The following is an 18,621-nucleotide window of genomic DNA, read 5'->3' as shown; positions in this document are numbered from 1 at the left end:
CATAAAAGGCCAGCTTTTTGGTGGAGGATTACAAGGAGATAGTAAGGGTGAGTTGATTCACATTTTAGAAATTGCTAAAAACTATTTTCAATATTGTAAAGTCCAATACTAAAATATGATGAGAATATTTTTTCTCTTTATATTAATTTTTTATCTAAAGATAAATTAAGGTCATATCTATTAAAATTTGATGAATACCAAATATCGTAATTCTCATCCAATATTTGATTATCCCGTAATGGAGATGATATCAACTTAACTATCCAATTAGGTATCTTGAGTACCACATAATGCTCAATCTTTCAAATGTAAAGATTATGAACCTCTTTTGGACAAACTTGTCTATAGAATCCATCATTGGTCCTCTTGGAAGTTAACTTATCTATTCGTTCAGCTACTTTAATATATTATTCGTCACTTTTAACATTAATTAAACATTATTTATGAAGAAATTGGTATGTGGTGTTGAATTCGATAAAAAAATCCAATGGCTTCAAAACAATTTGCCTACCAAAGGGTCAAGGGGGTTTAAGCTTCAAATAATTGTAGTGCAACATGGGCAATTGAACACTGATGTATTCTATGTACTACATAGGATAAAACTCAACCCCACTTGTTTATTAAAGTCCTTAATCTTTAAATGTTTTGAAAAGGGTGGTTGGGCAAATTTGTTATTTGGTGCCTTCTTTAGAGTTAAATTATTCATTGGCAAAGGATTTTTGAGAGAGTGAGATGACAGAAAATTGTTATTCCTATGAGAGAATACTCTAACAACTTTAACAGAAGTGATTGAATCACACACTCAAAGAAGGAAAAACCATAAAATAACTTTATCATGCATAAAATTATATTATTCCTTTTAGTCCTCTATGATTGAAGTTAAATAGCCAAGAGAAACTTCTAAGATCAATATACAAAATTCATTGGATCTCTTAAATGAAATATTATCATGATCTCAAACAAAATTAACTCTCGCATTTCATGCTATTTGGATACGAGACTCAACCAAACTATTGCATTAAATGATATATTTAAAGAGTTTAATATATATGTAATGACAATATAAAAATTTGTACACAATCAGTACATTATCTATTATTTATTTACATTACTTTTCTATAAAAGTCAATAATACTTAAAAATGAATGGTGGATGATGCACTGACAGTGTAATCAGATACATCTTTTTCTCATATTTAAATGTATACTAATTTCAAGGAATGGGGATGAGCTTTCCCATTTTAATGTTTCATTGTGTCTCAATCCAATAGAAAGTTATCACCTAATTAAAAAATAATATTTTTATATTATTTGGTAGGATATGATTGACTTGAGATATAGACATAAAAAATTTTGGGACAGATGATCCTAGTTCAATTTCAATACTACTGAAACTCCTGTAAATACGTTAAATTACTTCTATTTAAGAAAACACTTCTAAATATTAAAGAGAGACTATGCAAACACTTGGACTAGAAAATCTACTATTGAATATCAAGATCTAAACTAAAATGAGACAGAATAATAAATACATGTGAGAGAATATAAAATTCATTTTAGTGTTATAAGTGTGTGTTTGCTTTGACCATGTTCTGTTTTTATTTTCAATGAAATCAGAAAATGAGTGTAAAAATATGTTTGCCTTGTTTTCATTTTGCATTTCAAAAAACATGACCTTCATTTCCTGAAATTTTGAAAATGAAAAAATGTCATTCCCAACATTTTCAAATATGAAGCAATGACATTTCATTAAATTTTTTAAGACTTTTTACTTCATTTGTTCTATATCTTTTGATGTTTTAACATTTTTCATATTATTCCAATTTTTTTGATGTATTAAAAAAATTCAATACACATTTATATTTTACTTTCCTATTATACTCTTATACATTACTCATGTTTTCAATACATATTTCTTCATTTCTTTTTTAATATATTTTTCAAAGTGCATTAAATATGATTATTTTAGTCAAATTATATCGAATTTTATATCATTTAATAATTTCTTAAAGTATGTACACAATCTTAAACATCAAATGATGTTACTCTCACTTATCAATAAAATACTAAAATCATTTGATAAGTACTTCCAGACCACCATACATTATCATAATAAAATTTATTTATCTCTCAACATAATAACATTTTTCGCATATCTTATAATATTGTTGAAATAGTTCGACGATGAGTATAATAATATATGATTTTGGTATAAAAATTGACATCTCTTGAATTATTTACTGCAACATTAATTAAATAATAAAGAATTTGTATATTACTAATTCGTGTTAGCTTTTAATTTTTTATGGAGAACACTTATAATTGTATGATGCTCGTTATGATCTTCCACAAGTCTTTGTGGTAACTAATGACCAAGTCCAGCTATTAAAGGTGATTAATATATTGTTGACACAAAATTGATTGAAAAAGAAAATGCAAATATCATATATGAACACATCCGACGAAATCATTGATCATTAAAATTTAGATTGAACTAGTTATAAAAAGACAAGTGTCATGGTTTGTGAAGTTTACAATGAATGATTTTGAAAATAAAAATGATAATAAAAAACATGTTTTCAAGAAATGAAGATATAAAAATGAAAACTGTTTTTTGAAAATGAAAATAGGAAATAGAAATAAAAAACATTTCTTGAAACCAAACACACCGTTAAATTTTTATTTTCTCATATATATTGAGTTTATAAAGATAAATCTGGAATCTCTTTTGAGAATTAGAGTCGGAACATAATTGATATTGAAAAGTCTTGCATGGAGAGATATTGAATACTTGTATGGAGAGATGTTGAGTACTTATTACCAGAATAAGTGTTGAATACTTGATAAACCTTGAGAGATATGAAATACTTATAAACTATTTACGAAAAGGTGCAAAAGTCCTTCATATAGATGAGACTATATATATCTCTTGGTTAGATAAAAGTGAATCATGATAAAATCCTTCTAAGATTTTCTTTCCTTATTTTTAAGTGTTTTTTGTTTAAACTAATAGTGTGGTTTTGAACTTGCTTTGCATTAATCTTTCAAACCATTTTCAGAGTGTGTTTAACTTATCATCCCCTTTGAAAAATATTTTACAGAAGGTTATTTTCAAAAATATTAATAAACATAATTCAACTCTTATGTTTGTCTATATGGCTTATAATCTAAAAAAAATCACATGTATTAATGTATGTCACATGATTTTTCAGCCTTGAGGCTATAACAGTTTTGGACTCGTTTGCCACTTCTTTTAAGTTCAATAAAAAGTGCTAAAATGCAGTTTGACACTTTGACCTTAATTGAATGGGTTTTATAACAAATTATTCAATATACTTGATTCATAGGCATAAAAAATTTAGACTTAAATCCAGATGGAATCCTCTCCATTAATAAAGAAGTAAATACGTCTAAAATAAGAGAAAAAATATAATATGATTTGACATTTTTATCATTGATATATAATGAAACGACATTATACCCATATATGTAAGTGCAAAAGTGATCATTTGTCTCTTCATTAATGGAGAGAACCTGACTCATTTGAATCATATATACTCTTCATAAAAAATCATTTGAATCATATATACTCTTCATAAAGAATCTTACTCAATCATGTTGAACCATAATATGCTAAATAAAATTATCTTTATCAAATGTTTAACATGAATTCTCAATAGGTTAATCGATTAATGCTCAAATTAATCTCATAGTGTGAAATCCCGCATATATAAGAGAAAAATGATGTATGTATGAGAATATATGAGTTTTATACATTATTACTGAATTATGTACCATTCATTTTTAATCATTATTACTTACTCAAGAAAAATAATGCATTTACTGTATATAAATCTTTATATTGTTAGTATATAAATATTACTCTCTATGTATTATTGAAAATAAAATAAAATACCAAATTCAAAAATATTATTTTAGTTTGGATTTGGGTATCAATAACAAGAAACTAAGTATTTCAACAAAATCTTTTAGGCCCATTTAACCATGCCCAAATCAACAAAGGGTGTTTTAGTAAATCTAAAAAATAAAGTCAACAATCCGAACCCGAAATTTCCGAGACCCTTCGTTCCTTCCTCACACCTTTTACGCGATATATACCAGAACCATTGCAATATCAACCATAAAATTCCCTTTTGACCAAAATACCCTTCTTCTTTCTACCCCTACTACTCTTAAAACAACTCATCACTACTCTCACTAAAGAAGATTCAATGGAAGATGATTCTTTGACCTTTGCTCTATCTACTCCTTCAACAAACTACCCATCAACACGAAAATCCCATTTTGGTGATTCCCATTATTATTTTATTATTTATTATTATTATTATTATTATTATTATTATTATTATTGTTATTTATGTGTTTTTGTATTATCTAAATGAATAAAAATTTGATTTTTATTTTTGGGTATTGATGTAGAAGAAGAAGTGTTTATTGATTTTGAAGAAGGGAATGGTGAAGATGAGTTAATGACAGTTTATCCATGCCCATATTGCACAGAGGATCTTGATCTTCTCGAACTATGTTGCCATATCGATCTGGACCATCCAATAGAATCCAACTCTGGGGTATTTTATTTTTATTTCTTTCTCTCTCTCTCTCTATATATAGATATAGAGTTATGTCCTTTTAATTTAATTAAAGTAATAAGTGATGTTAGCAATTTATCCTAATATTTTAGGCATAAGGTAATGGTATGAGGTTTTTTGGGGTGGGGGCAAAGTTATAAAAGTGATGGTCGGCTACATAAATCGAACTATGCCATAGTGCTTTATTAGGGCGAATATTAGCGATTAGGGGTATTGTTTAGACTTAAAGCAAGGACTTTACTAGTTTTATGCTTGGATTCTCAGAAAAGTATACATAGTGTTTTTGGGCTAATTTTGTGTTAAGGTATTTCATATGGAGTGAATAGATAAATGTGATCAAATTTGGGTTAATCCTATGGAGAAGGAAACCTCATTTTGACTTAATTATGCTTATGGACTAAAATGAGGTTTGTCTTCTTTTGGGTGTTAGTGTGAAGTCGGTCATATAAAGGGCGAACCAGTTACGAGGCTCCTACCTAGTAGGGTATAAGGAGGGTGGTGTACACAACTTTACCCTAGCAAATGAAGAGATTGTTTCAGGATTTGAACTAATTACCTTCCGGTTACTAGGCAAGCAACATTTAGGGAATAACCGGGATATTTGAATAACTCTTGGAAACTCAATTCCATCATTGTATGCTTTAGAAGTATGTGTATTATATAAAATAGGAGGGTTGTTTTTTCTTCTCTGAAAAGACAGATATTTTCTTTTCCTCCTTAAGGCAAGATGCCAGAAGGGCCAAATATGTTTATCTTTGAGCAGAATTGCATTTGAGATTTAATGCATCCAACACCGACCTTTCGAACATTCATAATCTCATAGACTATCAACTTTAAATTTCTTCAAAGGGAATGCATTAGGATATGAGGATATCAGTAGAGACTCGAAACATCAATTTTTCTTCAACACTGTTAAACTAATTGAGAGACAGCTTTAGAAATTGTCCTCTGCTCTTCTAAAAAAAATTGTCTTCTGTGCAATTATGCAAGCTACATCTTCTATATTAATTGTTGTTTATATAATTATATTTCTTGATTGATTTCATGTTTGTCCCGGCTTGATGTTTACCACTGATTTAGTTTTGCAAAGTGAAACCTTCTCCAATTTTCTTATTATACTTTTATACATGTTACTTGCATGTATGGACATGATTTATGATAGATTATTATGACATTGTTTGATCTGTGTAGCCGACCCTACCTAGTTGGACTAAGGTTTGGTTGTTGTTGTTGTACTTGCATCTATGCAAAATCCTTTAAGAGGACATTATATAAAAATTATAGGACCCTCAGGAATGAGCTTCCATGTTAAAGTTGATATCATAGGCAAAAATATACGTGTTGCTGTTGAACTTTAGGGTGATTGCATTTGCAAGCGGCCACACTGAATTTCCAATGCATCAATTAAGGGAAATGTTCCAATGGGTTGTATAATCTAGATCTGTCTAACGATTTTCTGTCAATCATGTGATAACTAGTGTACTTGTCGTCTTGCATAAGAGTTTTATTTAGTATATCTTACTTGAAAATATGAAAATTTCTAGAAAGGCAGATAGAATGACCTACTGTAATATTTCTTCTAGTTTGAGGGTTCCATGGGCGAATTTAAAAGTTCACGATGACATCTTACAATTGCAGTAACACCAAATTTTGGAGGTGTTTATAATTTTTCCCATACAACATATGTATTACACTATTCACTTATCATTTGTAGTATTATCCATATTTGTACTTGTTGAATTAAACTCACCTATGTCTATATTTATTTGTTCTTGCAGATTTGTCCAGTATGTGCTACGTGGGTTGTTACGAATATGGTTGATCACATAACAGCACAACATGGAGACATATTTAAGATATCCTTTCTGATATGCCTGATAATAGTGCTTTTATTTATTCATAAAAAAAACTTTCGATTTGTTGCTCTGCTGTCTTTTTTTATCGAAGTCTTTTACTATATTTCTTGCCGTCTTTGTCCTTTATTCAACCAACTATGCTACTTCCTTTACTGAAGATTACAGTTTGCTGAAATCAAAACGCTACAAACATGAATTCAACCCAATTCATTCCTTTTCAAGAAAGGATCAAGAGGATGAACCCTGGCAATCTTTTTCTGCTGGGTTATCTCCTGCGATGTCTACCTCCAAGTCAGCACATGATCCTTTGCTGTCGTTTTTATATAGTGGAGCTGCCGATGATGAATGTGAAAATGTACGTCCCGATACTTCAAGCGAAGTTAGTAGCATTGAGGAGATACACTCAGAGGAATCACCCTTGGAAAGGTATTATGATTTATTAGTCCGACAACTGTTACCGCATGTCATACCACATTCTTCGCGTATTACCAAACATCAACTAAGAAATCGTATTTGTTGTCCATGCAAGTTGCTTGATCCATCATTTTTGCGTTTGTGGAAAAGAAAAGTAAATTTTTAGACCATTAAGCCAATATCAGATTTTTGATGATGCCGAAAACTTGGTTTTCTGAGACCATCTATCACTTTGTGAAGCAGTAATTTATTAGTACCGGAAATATGCAATGATTATTTGAACCAAAGGAAACCAATTTGCAGACTGACCTAATGTGATAAATGTTTGGTTGTTGTTGAATCTCGAGGCAATGATTATTTGAACCATAGGAATCTTGGCTGTAGATAAAAGTCCCAGAAAATGCACTGGGGTTCGTTAGTTATTTTTGTTTCTTGTTTTCTTTGATAAAAAATAGAAAGAAAATGTGGGAAAAGAAGGGTAGGTAATAGGGTTATTTATGTTATATTTGTGCCTTTTAACATGACCTTCATTTTTTGATATATGAACTTATTTATTATTGCAGAGATGTTCAACCATCTTTATCTGACAAAGACCATATTGAGAAAGCAAGGCGTAGTGAATTTGTACAGGGACTTTTGATGTCTACTATTCTTGATTCTGATTTCTGATTCATACAATTAAGAACACTCATTGTTAGTTTCAATTTGATGATTCATGGTAGTAGGATCAATATTTCTTTTGTATGCAAAAACTATATGATACATCTAGTATAGAAAAAACTCTAAGGTCTAGGAAATAATTTTAATAATTTATCTTGTATTTTCAAGGCAGTGTAAATTTATTAGTTCACAACAATTTCATATCATATATTCCTCTTGTTTCACCTCATTGAAGATGAGTTGGTGTAACTTTTTTGGAATGGAGTAAAAAGAAAATCTAAGGGTTCATTTGGATGTTTAAATTGGAAAAATATTAATTTTACTTTCAATTCTGTCCAATTCTATTGTTGGATATAAATTATATGCTTTAGATAAACAATTGAGATGTAGAATTGTAACTTTCCTATAATAATCATCAATCTACTAATCATAGTATGCAATTGTCAAGCATTTTTATTTACTATTGTGATTTTAATTTGACACATTTTGTTTTGTAATTTTTTACAAGGCATTGGCAGCAATGGTTACTGGAATATGTAACAAAAAATAATGAATATAATTATGAATAGGTTCATAGGAACATATATCCTTGAGAGTCACTTTCCTACATTCAACATTGAGGACAAGACTGATTTTGTAGGGAAGTAAATGATAGGAACTTCTTATCTAGAAGGTTTATTCTAGAAATAGGTGAGACATAGAAATGTTCCATATGGCAGATTTGTAGGAATATTTATGTAGGAACAGATACATCAGAAGCATTAACTTAGAAGTTATTATGTATGTTCATTTTTTTTATATATTGTGGCATGTTAGATAGTTATTAGGTGTGTACATGATAGTTTTTAGGCAAAGACATTCTCTATAGGACAAGTTCATTGCTATATACTGTGTGATTTATGTGTTCATCAATATAATTATTCAATTTAGTTATGGTATTATATCATCTAGGAGAATGTAGAAGTATATGACTTTGCACCCAAGCTTAAGAGTGTTTTCTAGATAATGAATAATCAGTATCAATTATTGTTGTGAAAGATTATAATATTTAATATTTTGTTGTTTATCATAGTAGTGAAAGACACGAGTTCAATTATTAAAAATAGTCTCCCACTTATGAAGATAAGATTACTCAAAACTCATTAAGTAGGAGTCTCGTGCACTAAATTATACCTATAGCCTTGTGTATGATGATGATAGGGGATATATTATCAATCAATTGCAGGCCACAAAATTTTAAAACATTTTCCATTAACACAACTTGAGCACTTCCATTGCTATATATATATAAACACGTCATCTGCAGTTATTAGCCAAAAAATCATAAAAATATGTTTACTCCTAAGTTACTAGTTTTATTCCTAGAATATGAGGTGCACTAATCAGCCTAGAATACCCAAAAAAGGAGGATCTAATCAGAATATGGATAACCACTAATCAATAAGAAAATATAGATTATAGAAAAGGAAAAGGGTAAGGCTACACCAATGTGTGAAGTTTACTAATCAACCATTTCTTTCTTAACTTAGCATCCAATGCTAGAAATATATTGGCTTTTCTTTCATACACCAGAAAGTCAAGCATCCAAAACCAGATCTTCATCCATATCAGCCAATGCATGTACTGCTTGAATGACATTCTCTATCGATATCAGTTATCATCATTCTTTTTTGTAGTCAGGAATGAAACTGCAGTTCGGAGCAACAATCTTATTGTTGTGTCAAGAATAGTAAATGAAAATTAAAACCTTCTATTCCTCTCCATTTTGCACCTTAATACCATACACATCCTTGAGTTTTGAAGAATTTATGAACTTTTCATTGTTAATATGAGAATTTGAAGACTCCTTGAACTATGGAGTTAAAGAACTCTAGAAAGAAAGTTAAAGAATTCTAAACACAAAGAGATCTCAGAACTTTATTGATTAACTTTGAAGAGAAAATAGAAGATGTGAGTTACAACTAACTAATTTACCTAAAACCTAACTAACAAAAAATACATTTAAAACACATGCTAAATAAAGAAAGACAAAGCTTGCTTGGTCAATAAGTTAGCCAAGTTTTCTTGTCCCATATTGCTTGAACTAGATTGATCCAAATAGAAGAGGCCTTTGATTGGTGTGACTTGATCCTTGGTTGATGTGGCTTGGTCTTAACAGTCCCCTGATCATGATCTTCACTGATCACCATGGTTTCTACTAGGCTTGCCTTTGCCTTGGTTGGACTGGTTTTGTCTGATGCATATTTCTTGGCCAGACTAGTTGTATCTGACGCGCATGTCCTGGCCATACTAGTTTTATTTGATGCATGACTTGATGCATGTGCCCTGGCCTAGCTGTGTTTGCCTGATGCATATGCCTCGGTCAGACTGAGTTGGTTTGGTGCATATGCGCATGTCCTAATGATATTGTCCTGACTCGGTGTAGTTGATGCATAGTTTGCCTTAGCCATTTTATTTGCATAGTTTGTGTTGGTATTCTTGTCCTGGCTTAATGCATTTTCTGCTCTGGTCAACTTGGCTTGTCCTTGGGTGGTTTGATCATTGCCTAATAGTTAACCCAAGGAAGGCTTGGCAACCCATTACTAAACTCATAACAAAAAAAAGCATGGAAAACTGAAGAATGATTAAATGCAACTAATTTCATGAGAGATAAATGGCTACTAAACCAAAATAAATAAATAATTATATATTCTCTTGGCAAAACATTTTCCATAAGCATTCACTCCAAAGTACAAACTCCATACATCATCATAAAAGGGACATGGATAACAAAACATACAGATAATTCTCATTGGCAATATAATCAACTATTTTACTTCTATAGGTGATAAAGAGGTTCAATTTCTAGCTGATTTCTTATGTAGGTACATACTTTAATAATGTCTTACTGAATTTGCTTTCAATTTATTATATGTGAATTGTATTGGTACCAATAGTCATTCTACAAAGGTGTTCAACAACAATAACAAATTGTTTTGCTACATAGATCAAACAACCTCCCTTATTCATTCAACAGAGATGTTAAATGGAATAAAACTTCACTCAAAATTTATTGCTTATTCCTCCAACCAAAGACATGTATCATTGTAAATTGCTTGTGTAGTTCAGTGTAGAATACTGCACCCTCCATAACTTTTGACTTCCACGAAGTATAATCAAGGGGGGTTACTTTTGGTTGCAATTTTCATAACTCATTATTTCATAATGGAGATATGCTTTAGGTTCTTTAGGATTTAGATTTAGTAGGATTTTTTTTTGTACTACCAAGTTACTCCCTCGTCCTTTTGTGTAAGGAATTAATCATTTCCGAGGTGGATAATTGTCCCTCCCAACAAGTGGTGCTTTCAGGAATCGAACTTTTATCCTTTTGGTTATTGAATAAATGAATCATAAGTAAGGGAGCTATATCTTGGCTTAGAATAACCTGACCTTTGATAATTGTGGACATAAACTTCACATAATGTATATACGGATAGTGTAAAAGTTTTATACACAATCAGTCTATCATTCACAATTTATTTTTATTATCATTATTTCTTCAAACAATATAATACAAATAAATTGTCGATGATATATTGATTATGTATAAATTTTTACACTAACCTAACAAAAACGTTTTTTAATTAATTCACTCAAACTTATATAACAGTCAGAAGTTAGGGACTAAATGTTTCAAATCTTAGAATAATGAAAGCTCAGCATATACTTTCTGCCACTAATAAACAAATTGGGCAAGCCCATTAAGCTGAATAAATTAAGGAGTGACCACAGATGTAGCACATATATGCAAAGGCAAAATACTGTGCTTAAGACCAACTGAAATTAATAAAAATAAAATAGCTTTAGACTTACACAATACACTATAAACTAAAGTATAAGTGTAAAACCTACACCTTATAGGTAGAAATCTCTATATTTAGCTTGTCTTCATTCTTTTTAAAGCAGATTACTATTCTGTTCTGCTCTATCATGTTAGTAAGTAGTCTAATTGCATCAATTTTGTAAACCTGCAGGTTCATTTTAATATGTATGAGCATCTCAAAAGCCACCTTCGTTCTAATGGTTAGGTTATGGATGAAGATCACCCGTATGTAATGGTGTTTCATTCCTTGTTCCAAAGCCATTCATATATTAACACGTAAATAAAATAAAAAATTAAAAAAATGATAAAATAAAGCATTTTGATTGGCTTAGAACATAAAAGAAGACATTATTTAAGACAAATGATCTCCATCCCTTAGTTTATTCCCCGTTACTTTCTTATCGAATCATATTATTATCAGAGGTTACTTTTTAGCCATCATGAAATATCAGAATTCTAGGTGTCATTAATAATGTCATTTTGAATGTTTTGTGATTATATAATTTTAGAGTAGATTATAGGACAGTCCATAAATTTTAGGGGAATTATATAAATTAATCATCCTTTTTTATACCTAAACAAACTTATATCCTTTAAATAAAATATGGTATGTTGTCATTACAAAATGCATCAATAATTTTAAAGAGATATTGTTTAAATCACTCTTATATTATATTGTAACGAACTAAAAATAATGAAAAGTTATGTCTCTTTTAGTATTTGGAATTGTCTTCACAATATATCATATTTTGTTTAACTCGATTACACTTAACACATTTTTTTATTTAAAATATTAAAATTATCTCTTCTATAAGACTAGTTAGTGAAATATATATATATATATATATATATATATATATATATAATATATGAAGTTTATATATGTATAAAAAATGATGGAATAATTTGTATAATTTTCCTAAAACTCAAACGTATGTATAATTTACTTCTGTAATTTTATAATTGAGAGAACTTTACTGAGCAAAGATTCAGTGATACTATTGTATGATGGGATTGAATTCACATGTATTTGAGAGTTCAATAATAAATGAGAATTACGACACATGTTACTGATCAAATTTTAATGGATATGATTTTGATTTATTTTTCAATAAAAAATTAAAATAAAGAAAAGAATCTACCTTTTATATTCTAGTACAAGATTCTTTTCTTTATTTTAATTTTTTATTCAAATTTGATGTAATTGGCCATCTTCAAAGGTGACAACATGAATCTATGCAGTGAAGGTGATGTGAACATTTCAGTGAATTCATTTGAATACAATCATTGTTCTTAGCAGTTACTTACATGTGAAAGTCATAAATAAAAGGCAATAGCATGTAACTTCAATCTTTCAATAATTGCAACTAATAAGGCTACTTACAAGTGACTAAACTGAAAAAATTCCTTCAAAATCTTAGGAGAACAACCACCTATTGTCTTAACTTTTTATTATAAATTCCTTCAAAATCTTAAGATGTTGAGATACTTTAGTCTTTATTATAGATTATTTTGTTCCACATTTCAACTTTTATAAGGAATTTTCCAAAAAGCAAAATGAGTCTTCACCTAAAAATTACTATTACATACTCACTTAGGGCATGTGCATAAAGAGTACCTAATTATTTTTTGTTTCCCACATGTATCTTCGCACTGGAGACAATCCTGTCCGAGCCGGGACATCCATAGGTATGTGAGGCTAACTCTCCCAACAGACATTTTTTCCATCCACAAGACTCAAACTCAGGTTCTTGCTTAAGGAGAATCAAACATGTACCACTTGAACCAACGTCCGTTGGTAAAGAGTACCTAATTTAGTTGCATAAAATAACCAACAAAAATATAATATATGCCTGGATTACATCCCTTCATACTCACTTAACTAAGTAATTGTTGTTTATTTAAGCAATCTTTTGAGGTTGCTTATCAGGTTTAGGGGGTCCATAACATTGAATGTGACACATTTAAGCAATTCCAATGCATTGTAGGGATCATGGGATCATGATGTTTTAAATGCCCAAACATAAGGGAGATTAAAAATGGGGAAATATTTACTTTCCCATAATTATGTCACTTACTATGTCAATTAACTTTTTATTACAAAAACAAATTATATGATAATGACAAATAGGTTCCTCTAAGAGTTTAATATTGATGCATTAATAGTGTAAAAGTTTTTCAATCTTAATATACCATTCACGTATATCTTTCATCATTTATCTATTATTAAACATGTTTAAGTATAAGTGATGTATCATATATATTAACTATTAAAAAATATATACAAATATAATTAAAATGGAAAACATATTAGATATTCCTGACGATAGGTAAGATAAGAATTACTCGATCCACCCTTTATCATTCCTAGTCCCCAATCACTTAATAATATAAGCCAATGTCTACTTATAATTGTCATTCCTCACTCCTTTGAAAGTTGGTTTGCAGCAACAAGTGATAATTGAGATTTTAGAAGTGAAAAATGAAAACAAATTTGCCCTAATCCTCTATTTCATTCACATCAAGCAACCACCACAAGTATGTAGATCATAGGAACTCACAAAGACTATGAGATTGAGGCTAGCTGTGAAACATTTTCTCACTAGTAGTCATTTATCCACAAAAATATTCATCTGCATAATTTGAAAAAGATTTGATTTGGTTTGATTTTTTAGAATACTATTAAGTTACTTGTGGTAGGATAATATTTATTGTCGTATGGTTAAGAATACATATGTTACTTGTGCATTAGTATCATTAAAAACACACATGTTACTATGTGTGCTCACATGGGTAAGAACCTATATATTAGTTGTGCATTCTCGTTATTCAAACTTGTTTAAATACATAAAGGAAATGAGGAAAATAAATGACAATGATATTGTAAAAATTGTTAATGAATCAAAATCCATGTAATAGTCACACAACAAATGTAGATGATACAAAATAATTGGAAAGTTAAAAGTTTAAAACACAAAATGATTATTGATCTTCGTGAACACTCAAAAGCCCCTGATTATTATCTTCTTCATTCTTGTATCTATTTTGATTTGTAGCAAAAAAGTATAAGACAAACTTTTTTTCAGTTAAAAATGAACTTATTACACAACAATAACTAGAAAATAATAAACAAAACCAATTAATGATTAATATAAAAAAAATTAGTATTAATTAAGATATTGTTGAGTATAATATGGGTAACCTAGATGATTGATTTGTAACATTTATGTTGCTTCAATTCTCTCAAAATCTTCTCATATCTATTCACTCTTGAAAATAGTCAATATAAAATGAACTAATTGCACAATAATAATCAACATTAGGTCAAAAAAGCAAAAAGCAAAAAACAAACATCAATGAAATAATGAAATCAATTGAAATAGATCTATAAAATAATGAAATCATTGGAATAAGTTCTACAAAATAGAAAAAGTCAATGAAAAATTAAAAAAAAATATTTAATGTTGAAAAAAGAAACTAATAAATTAATGAATGATTTCATTCAGAAATAAATATTTCATTACAAATACTAATAATAAATAAATAAACCTATTGAAAGAATAAAGTAATAAATACAATTTTACTGTTAAAGATGTTTTACAAATAACTTGCATTAATTTTTTATATGTAGGTAATAATAGATAGAATAAAAAATAGTAATAATGAATAATAAATAGATTTTGATGAAAAAGAAAATTTTGAGTTAACAAATGTTATAATATGGTGAGGTGTATTGGAAAGAAATGGTCACATAAATTAAACAAAGAGTCACATGAGATAATATAAGAGATTAGGGTAAAAATATGAACTTGTTTGGGAGGGTAAAAGTGAGGAAAAAGCTAACATGTGTCACGGGTAACATTTTTTTCTTATATATAATAAATAGATTGGGAATGGAACTGAATAAAATAAAATGATTTAGTTTAGCCCGACTCTTCCTTTGTGCTATAAAAATTAAACTGAATCAAACCAAATATACAGTTAGTTTCCCGGATTTACTTAGTGTCACTTGCTTGACACTTATAACTAATCAAACTCCACGTTAAAATGTGTTTCATCGTTTTCATAGTTTGAACTTAAATCGTATACACTCTTGGACATACACATTATTACTCTATCTAGTCATTCTGTTGAGCACAATTTATATATAGTTAAAATATTTATTATTTTTTTATATTACTTCTTTGAAAAAGTAAACAATGCATAAATATAAATGATAATAGTACAATAATAATATAATTTTTTTTAATCTGTTACTCTTTTTTTTTTCCTCTTACAAATAACAAGGGTGAAAACATATCCTAAAAAAGAATTTGGATGAGGATTATGATAAGAGTAAATCTAAAGATTTTTTCCATGTACTTATTTTTCATACGTTTTTTATGTCAAAATTATAATTTTATTATATGTAAAAACATACAAACATCTTACTATATTATTTATTTTATTTGTTTTTTGTAATATTTGCTCAATTAATTTAGAAGAACTTTACTCAATCCAAAAGTATGTCATTTAATGTGATTGATTAAAAAAATACTTGATTTTTAAACTTTTAATTTTATTATATTTTTTCAACCAATTATAACAATGTAGTTGTATACTTTGTGAAAATAGAAAATGTTCTTCCCCACTTGACACAGTGAAAGGTTGCCAGTTGCCGGTCATACTTTTTTGTTTATTTGTAATGTTGACCTATGATTGTCCGTAATGTGGGTCCCTTTCAAGACGCTCCCGTGGGCCTTCCCGAACCTCCTCGCTATGGTTCCGAACCTATTTGAATTTTTTGAACGTTACGAAAATGCTATTCATTCCTCAATTGACAACAATGCCCTCCTCTTTTCTTTTTAAGATGATTATTACACAAAGTTTCATGAATTATTATATTATAATAAAATATATTGAAAATAATATGATACAATATAATTAAATAATAACTAGAAGATAAAATAATATATTGAAGAGAATAAAATATCTCTTTTTACTAGGATATAATTTATTTCCTCCATCCAGTAAAAGATATGACTCATGTACGGTTTTTATTTAATTTAAAAAATATTTTTTATAGAAAATAATTAAATATGACACACGCTATAATTTTAGTGATGGTAGGAGATAAATTATCTCTTTATACCAAAAAATATTTTATTCTTTATATTTAAACATACTCAATTAGTGAAGTCTGGTTGCAAATATGTCTAAAATAAAACGTAAGCTTCAATCAATTTCAAACTACATATTACATAAAGAGGAGGGATCCACTTACTCCAATAATTGATGATCATGATGAAAATTAAATTTAAAAAACTTACTGTAAATAGATCCTCACTCATACATAAATATCAAATCTCGAAAGTTTGAGTTTAGTTTGTTTAAATAATTAAGTTTAACTATACAAACAAGATTAATTTACCAACAAAACGTTGATATAAAAGTGTAAGGTTCCGTTACATCCTATAAAAATCAAAAGGTAAATGGCTCACTAGATCTCAAAAGAGATTAATTTTCTATTCATAAGGTGAAGATAATCTTAATAATACCACCAAAAAAACAAGTTTGATTTGTATTTAATAAAATTAAAATTGAATAATAAATGAATATGTAATGGACATATTACCTGCTGGCTTATGCTATAAACTTTTTTTTTGTCTTCAACTTTAATCAAAAACTTATTGACTTGTTTGAAAATGCCACAGTTGAAGACTAGTTATTGCATTGCATTTCACAAAGTTTGTTTTAATTGTATTTCATCATTATAATTTGAACCTTACGGAAGTAACTATTGTCCAACCACCATTATTTCACTAACCGAAAGTGAAAATCTACCAAATGGTATTGTTGCATGGCCCATTCATTTTTAAGTTACCACTAGTTTGATTGTTAGGTTACAACTATATATATATATAGATGTATATATATATATATGTGTATATACATATGTGTGTGTATATATATATATGTGTGTATATATATATATATGTGTGTGTATATATATATATATATATGTATGTGTGTGATGCGAAATTTGTGAATGTCTGCTTTCAATTTGCTCCATGCAGTGTTAGTACGTGGCAAATTCTATATTGTCCTACTTTTTATAATTTATAAACTGAGAAATGTTAACCGTTACTAAGTAAAAAAAATTGTTTCAAAATGGTGTTTTTTTAAGTAAATAGAAGAACAATTAAACTTGCTTTTTGAGGAGAGTTTTTTAAGTACATTGATTAACATGACTCTACAATCCTACTTTCATCACGTTGAAGTTAACCACATTTAATTCATGGTTGGATCAACCTGGTCAAAATTTATAGGCATTCTTATGTGCTTTATATTTAAATAAAAAAATCTTAACTTTATTTACTTAAAATAATCTTAATTGTGTACCATTGTTGGTACAAAGTTATAATTTCACTATGTATTGATGCATATTATAATACAATGTATCATAAAACAGCTGCTTGGAAAATAAATTTTTTTATGGACAAAGTTTTACAACTACTGTATTTTAACATTAACCTTTATTCTATATAGCACATAAAAAAACTCATACTCTTTACATGTTATGGAAAATAATTTGCCACTCTGTGAACTTAACACACTTTGCGATACTAATTTAATTTCGTTAACATACAGGTATAGTTAATAAGATAGTTCTTTAATTTGCATTGGTTAAAAAAGATGTCTAAACATGCATGTGGGATATCTGGAAAAAATTATTACATGATTCATTATTAATAACTTTTAATCAATACTTCAGCATTGAAAATGAATTGATTAATTAAAAATTAAATGAGTTTATCAAATGAATAATACAAATATATGATTGAGATGATTTGAGGAAGTGTAGGAGTGATAAAAGTTTAAAGAATGACATGAATGATGTTAATGGTTCGAGTCTCAGTTATAATAATTAAAAAAAAGTCATAAAATAATTTGATGATTAAAATAAATGAAATTGAGAGTTCGAATTTCATTTATAATAAATACTAATATATTAAGATTAGAAAACCTTCTGACAACATATTTATATTTCACCCATATTAATTTCTAGATTATCCTAGTGACCACATATTATCATTAGAAAAGCCACACCAAACCATGCTTAATTTGAAATTCCAACTTAGGGGACATATCAAAATTGGATTTGACACAAGACTTGGTGTGTTGTGGAACAGCATTAACTAAGCAGACAAACTCAACAACCCCCAAACTTCTCTCACAGA

General features: G+C 28.6%; 1 protein-coding gene across 1 annotated transcript; it reads left to right on the top strand.

Moving 5' to 3' along the window:
* LOC109345916 (protein DEHYDRATION-INDUCED 19 homolog 5-like) lies at window positions 4,085–7,763 on the top strand. Its single transcript, XM_019585195.1, has 5 exons — window positions 4,085–4,307; window positions 4,440–4,588; window positions 6,388–6,465; window positions 6,629–6,891; window positions 7,443–7,763. Exons 1-5 carry the CDS (start codon window positions 4,232–4,234, stop codon window positions 7,546–7,548), a joined length of 672 nt encoding a protein of 223 aa, XP_019440740.1. The 5' UTR covers window positions 4,085–4,231; the 3' UTR covers window positions 7,549–7,763.

Source organism: Lupinus angustifolius, chromosome LG04 (assembly GCF_001865875.1).
Source record: "Lupinus angustifolius cultivar Tanjil chromosome LG04, LupAngTanjil_v1.0, whole genome shotgun sequence".
NCBI lineage: Eukaryota > Viridiplantae > Streptophyta > Magnoliopsida > Fabales > Fabaceae > Lupinus > Lupinus angustifolius.
Note: the sequence above shows the minus strand (reverse complement) of the source record. Positions and strands in the feature narration are given on the sequence as shown.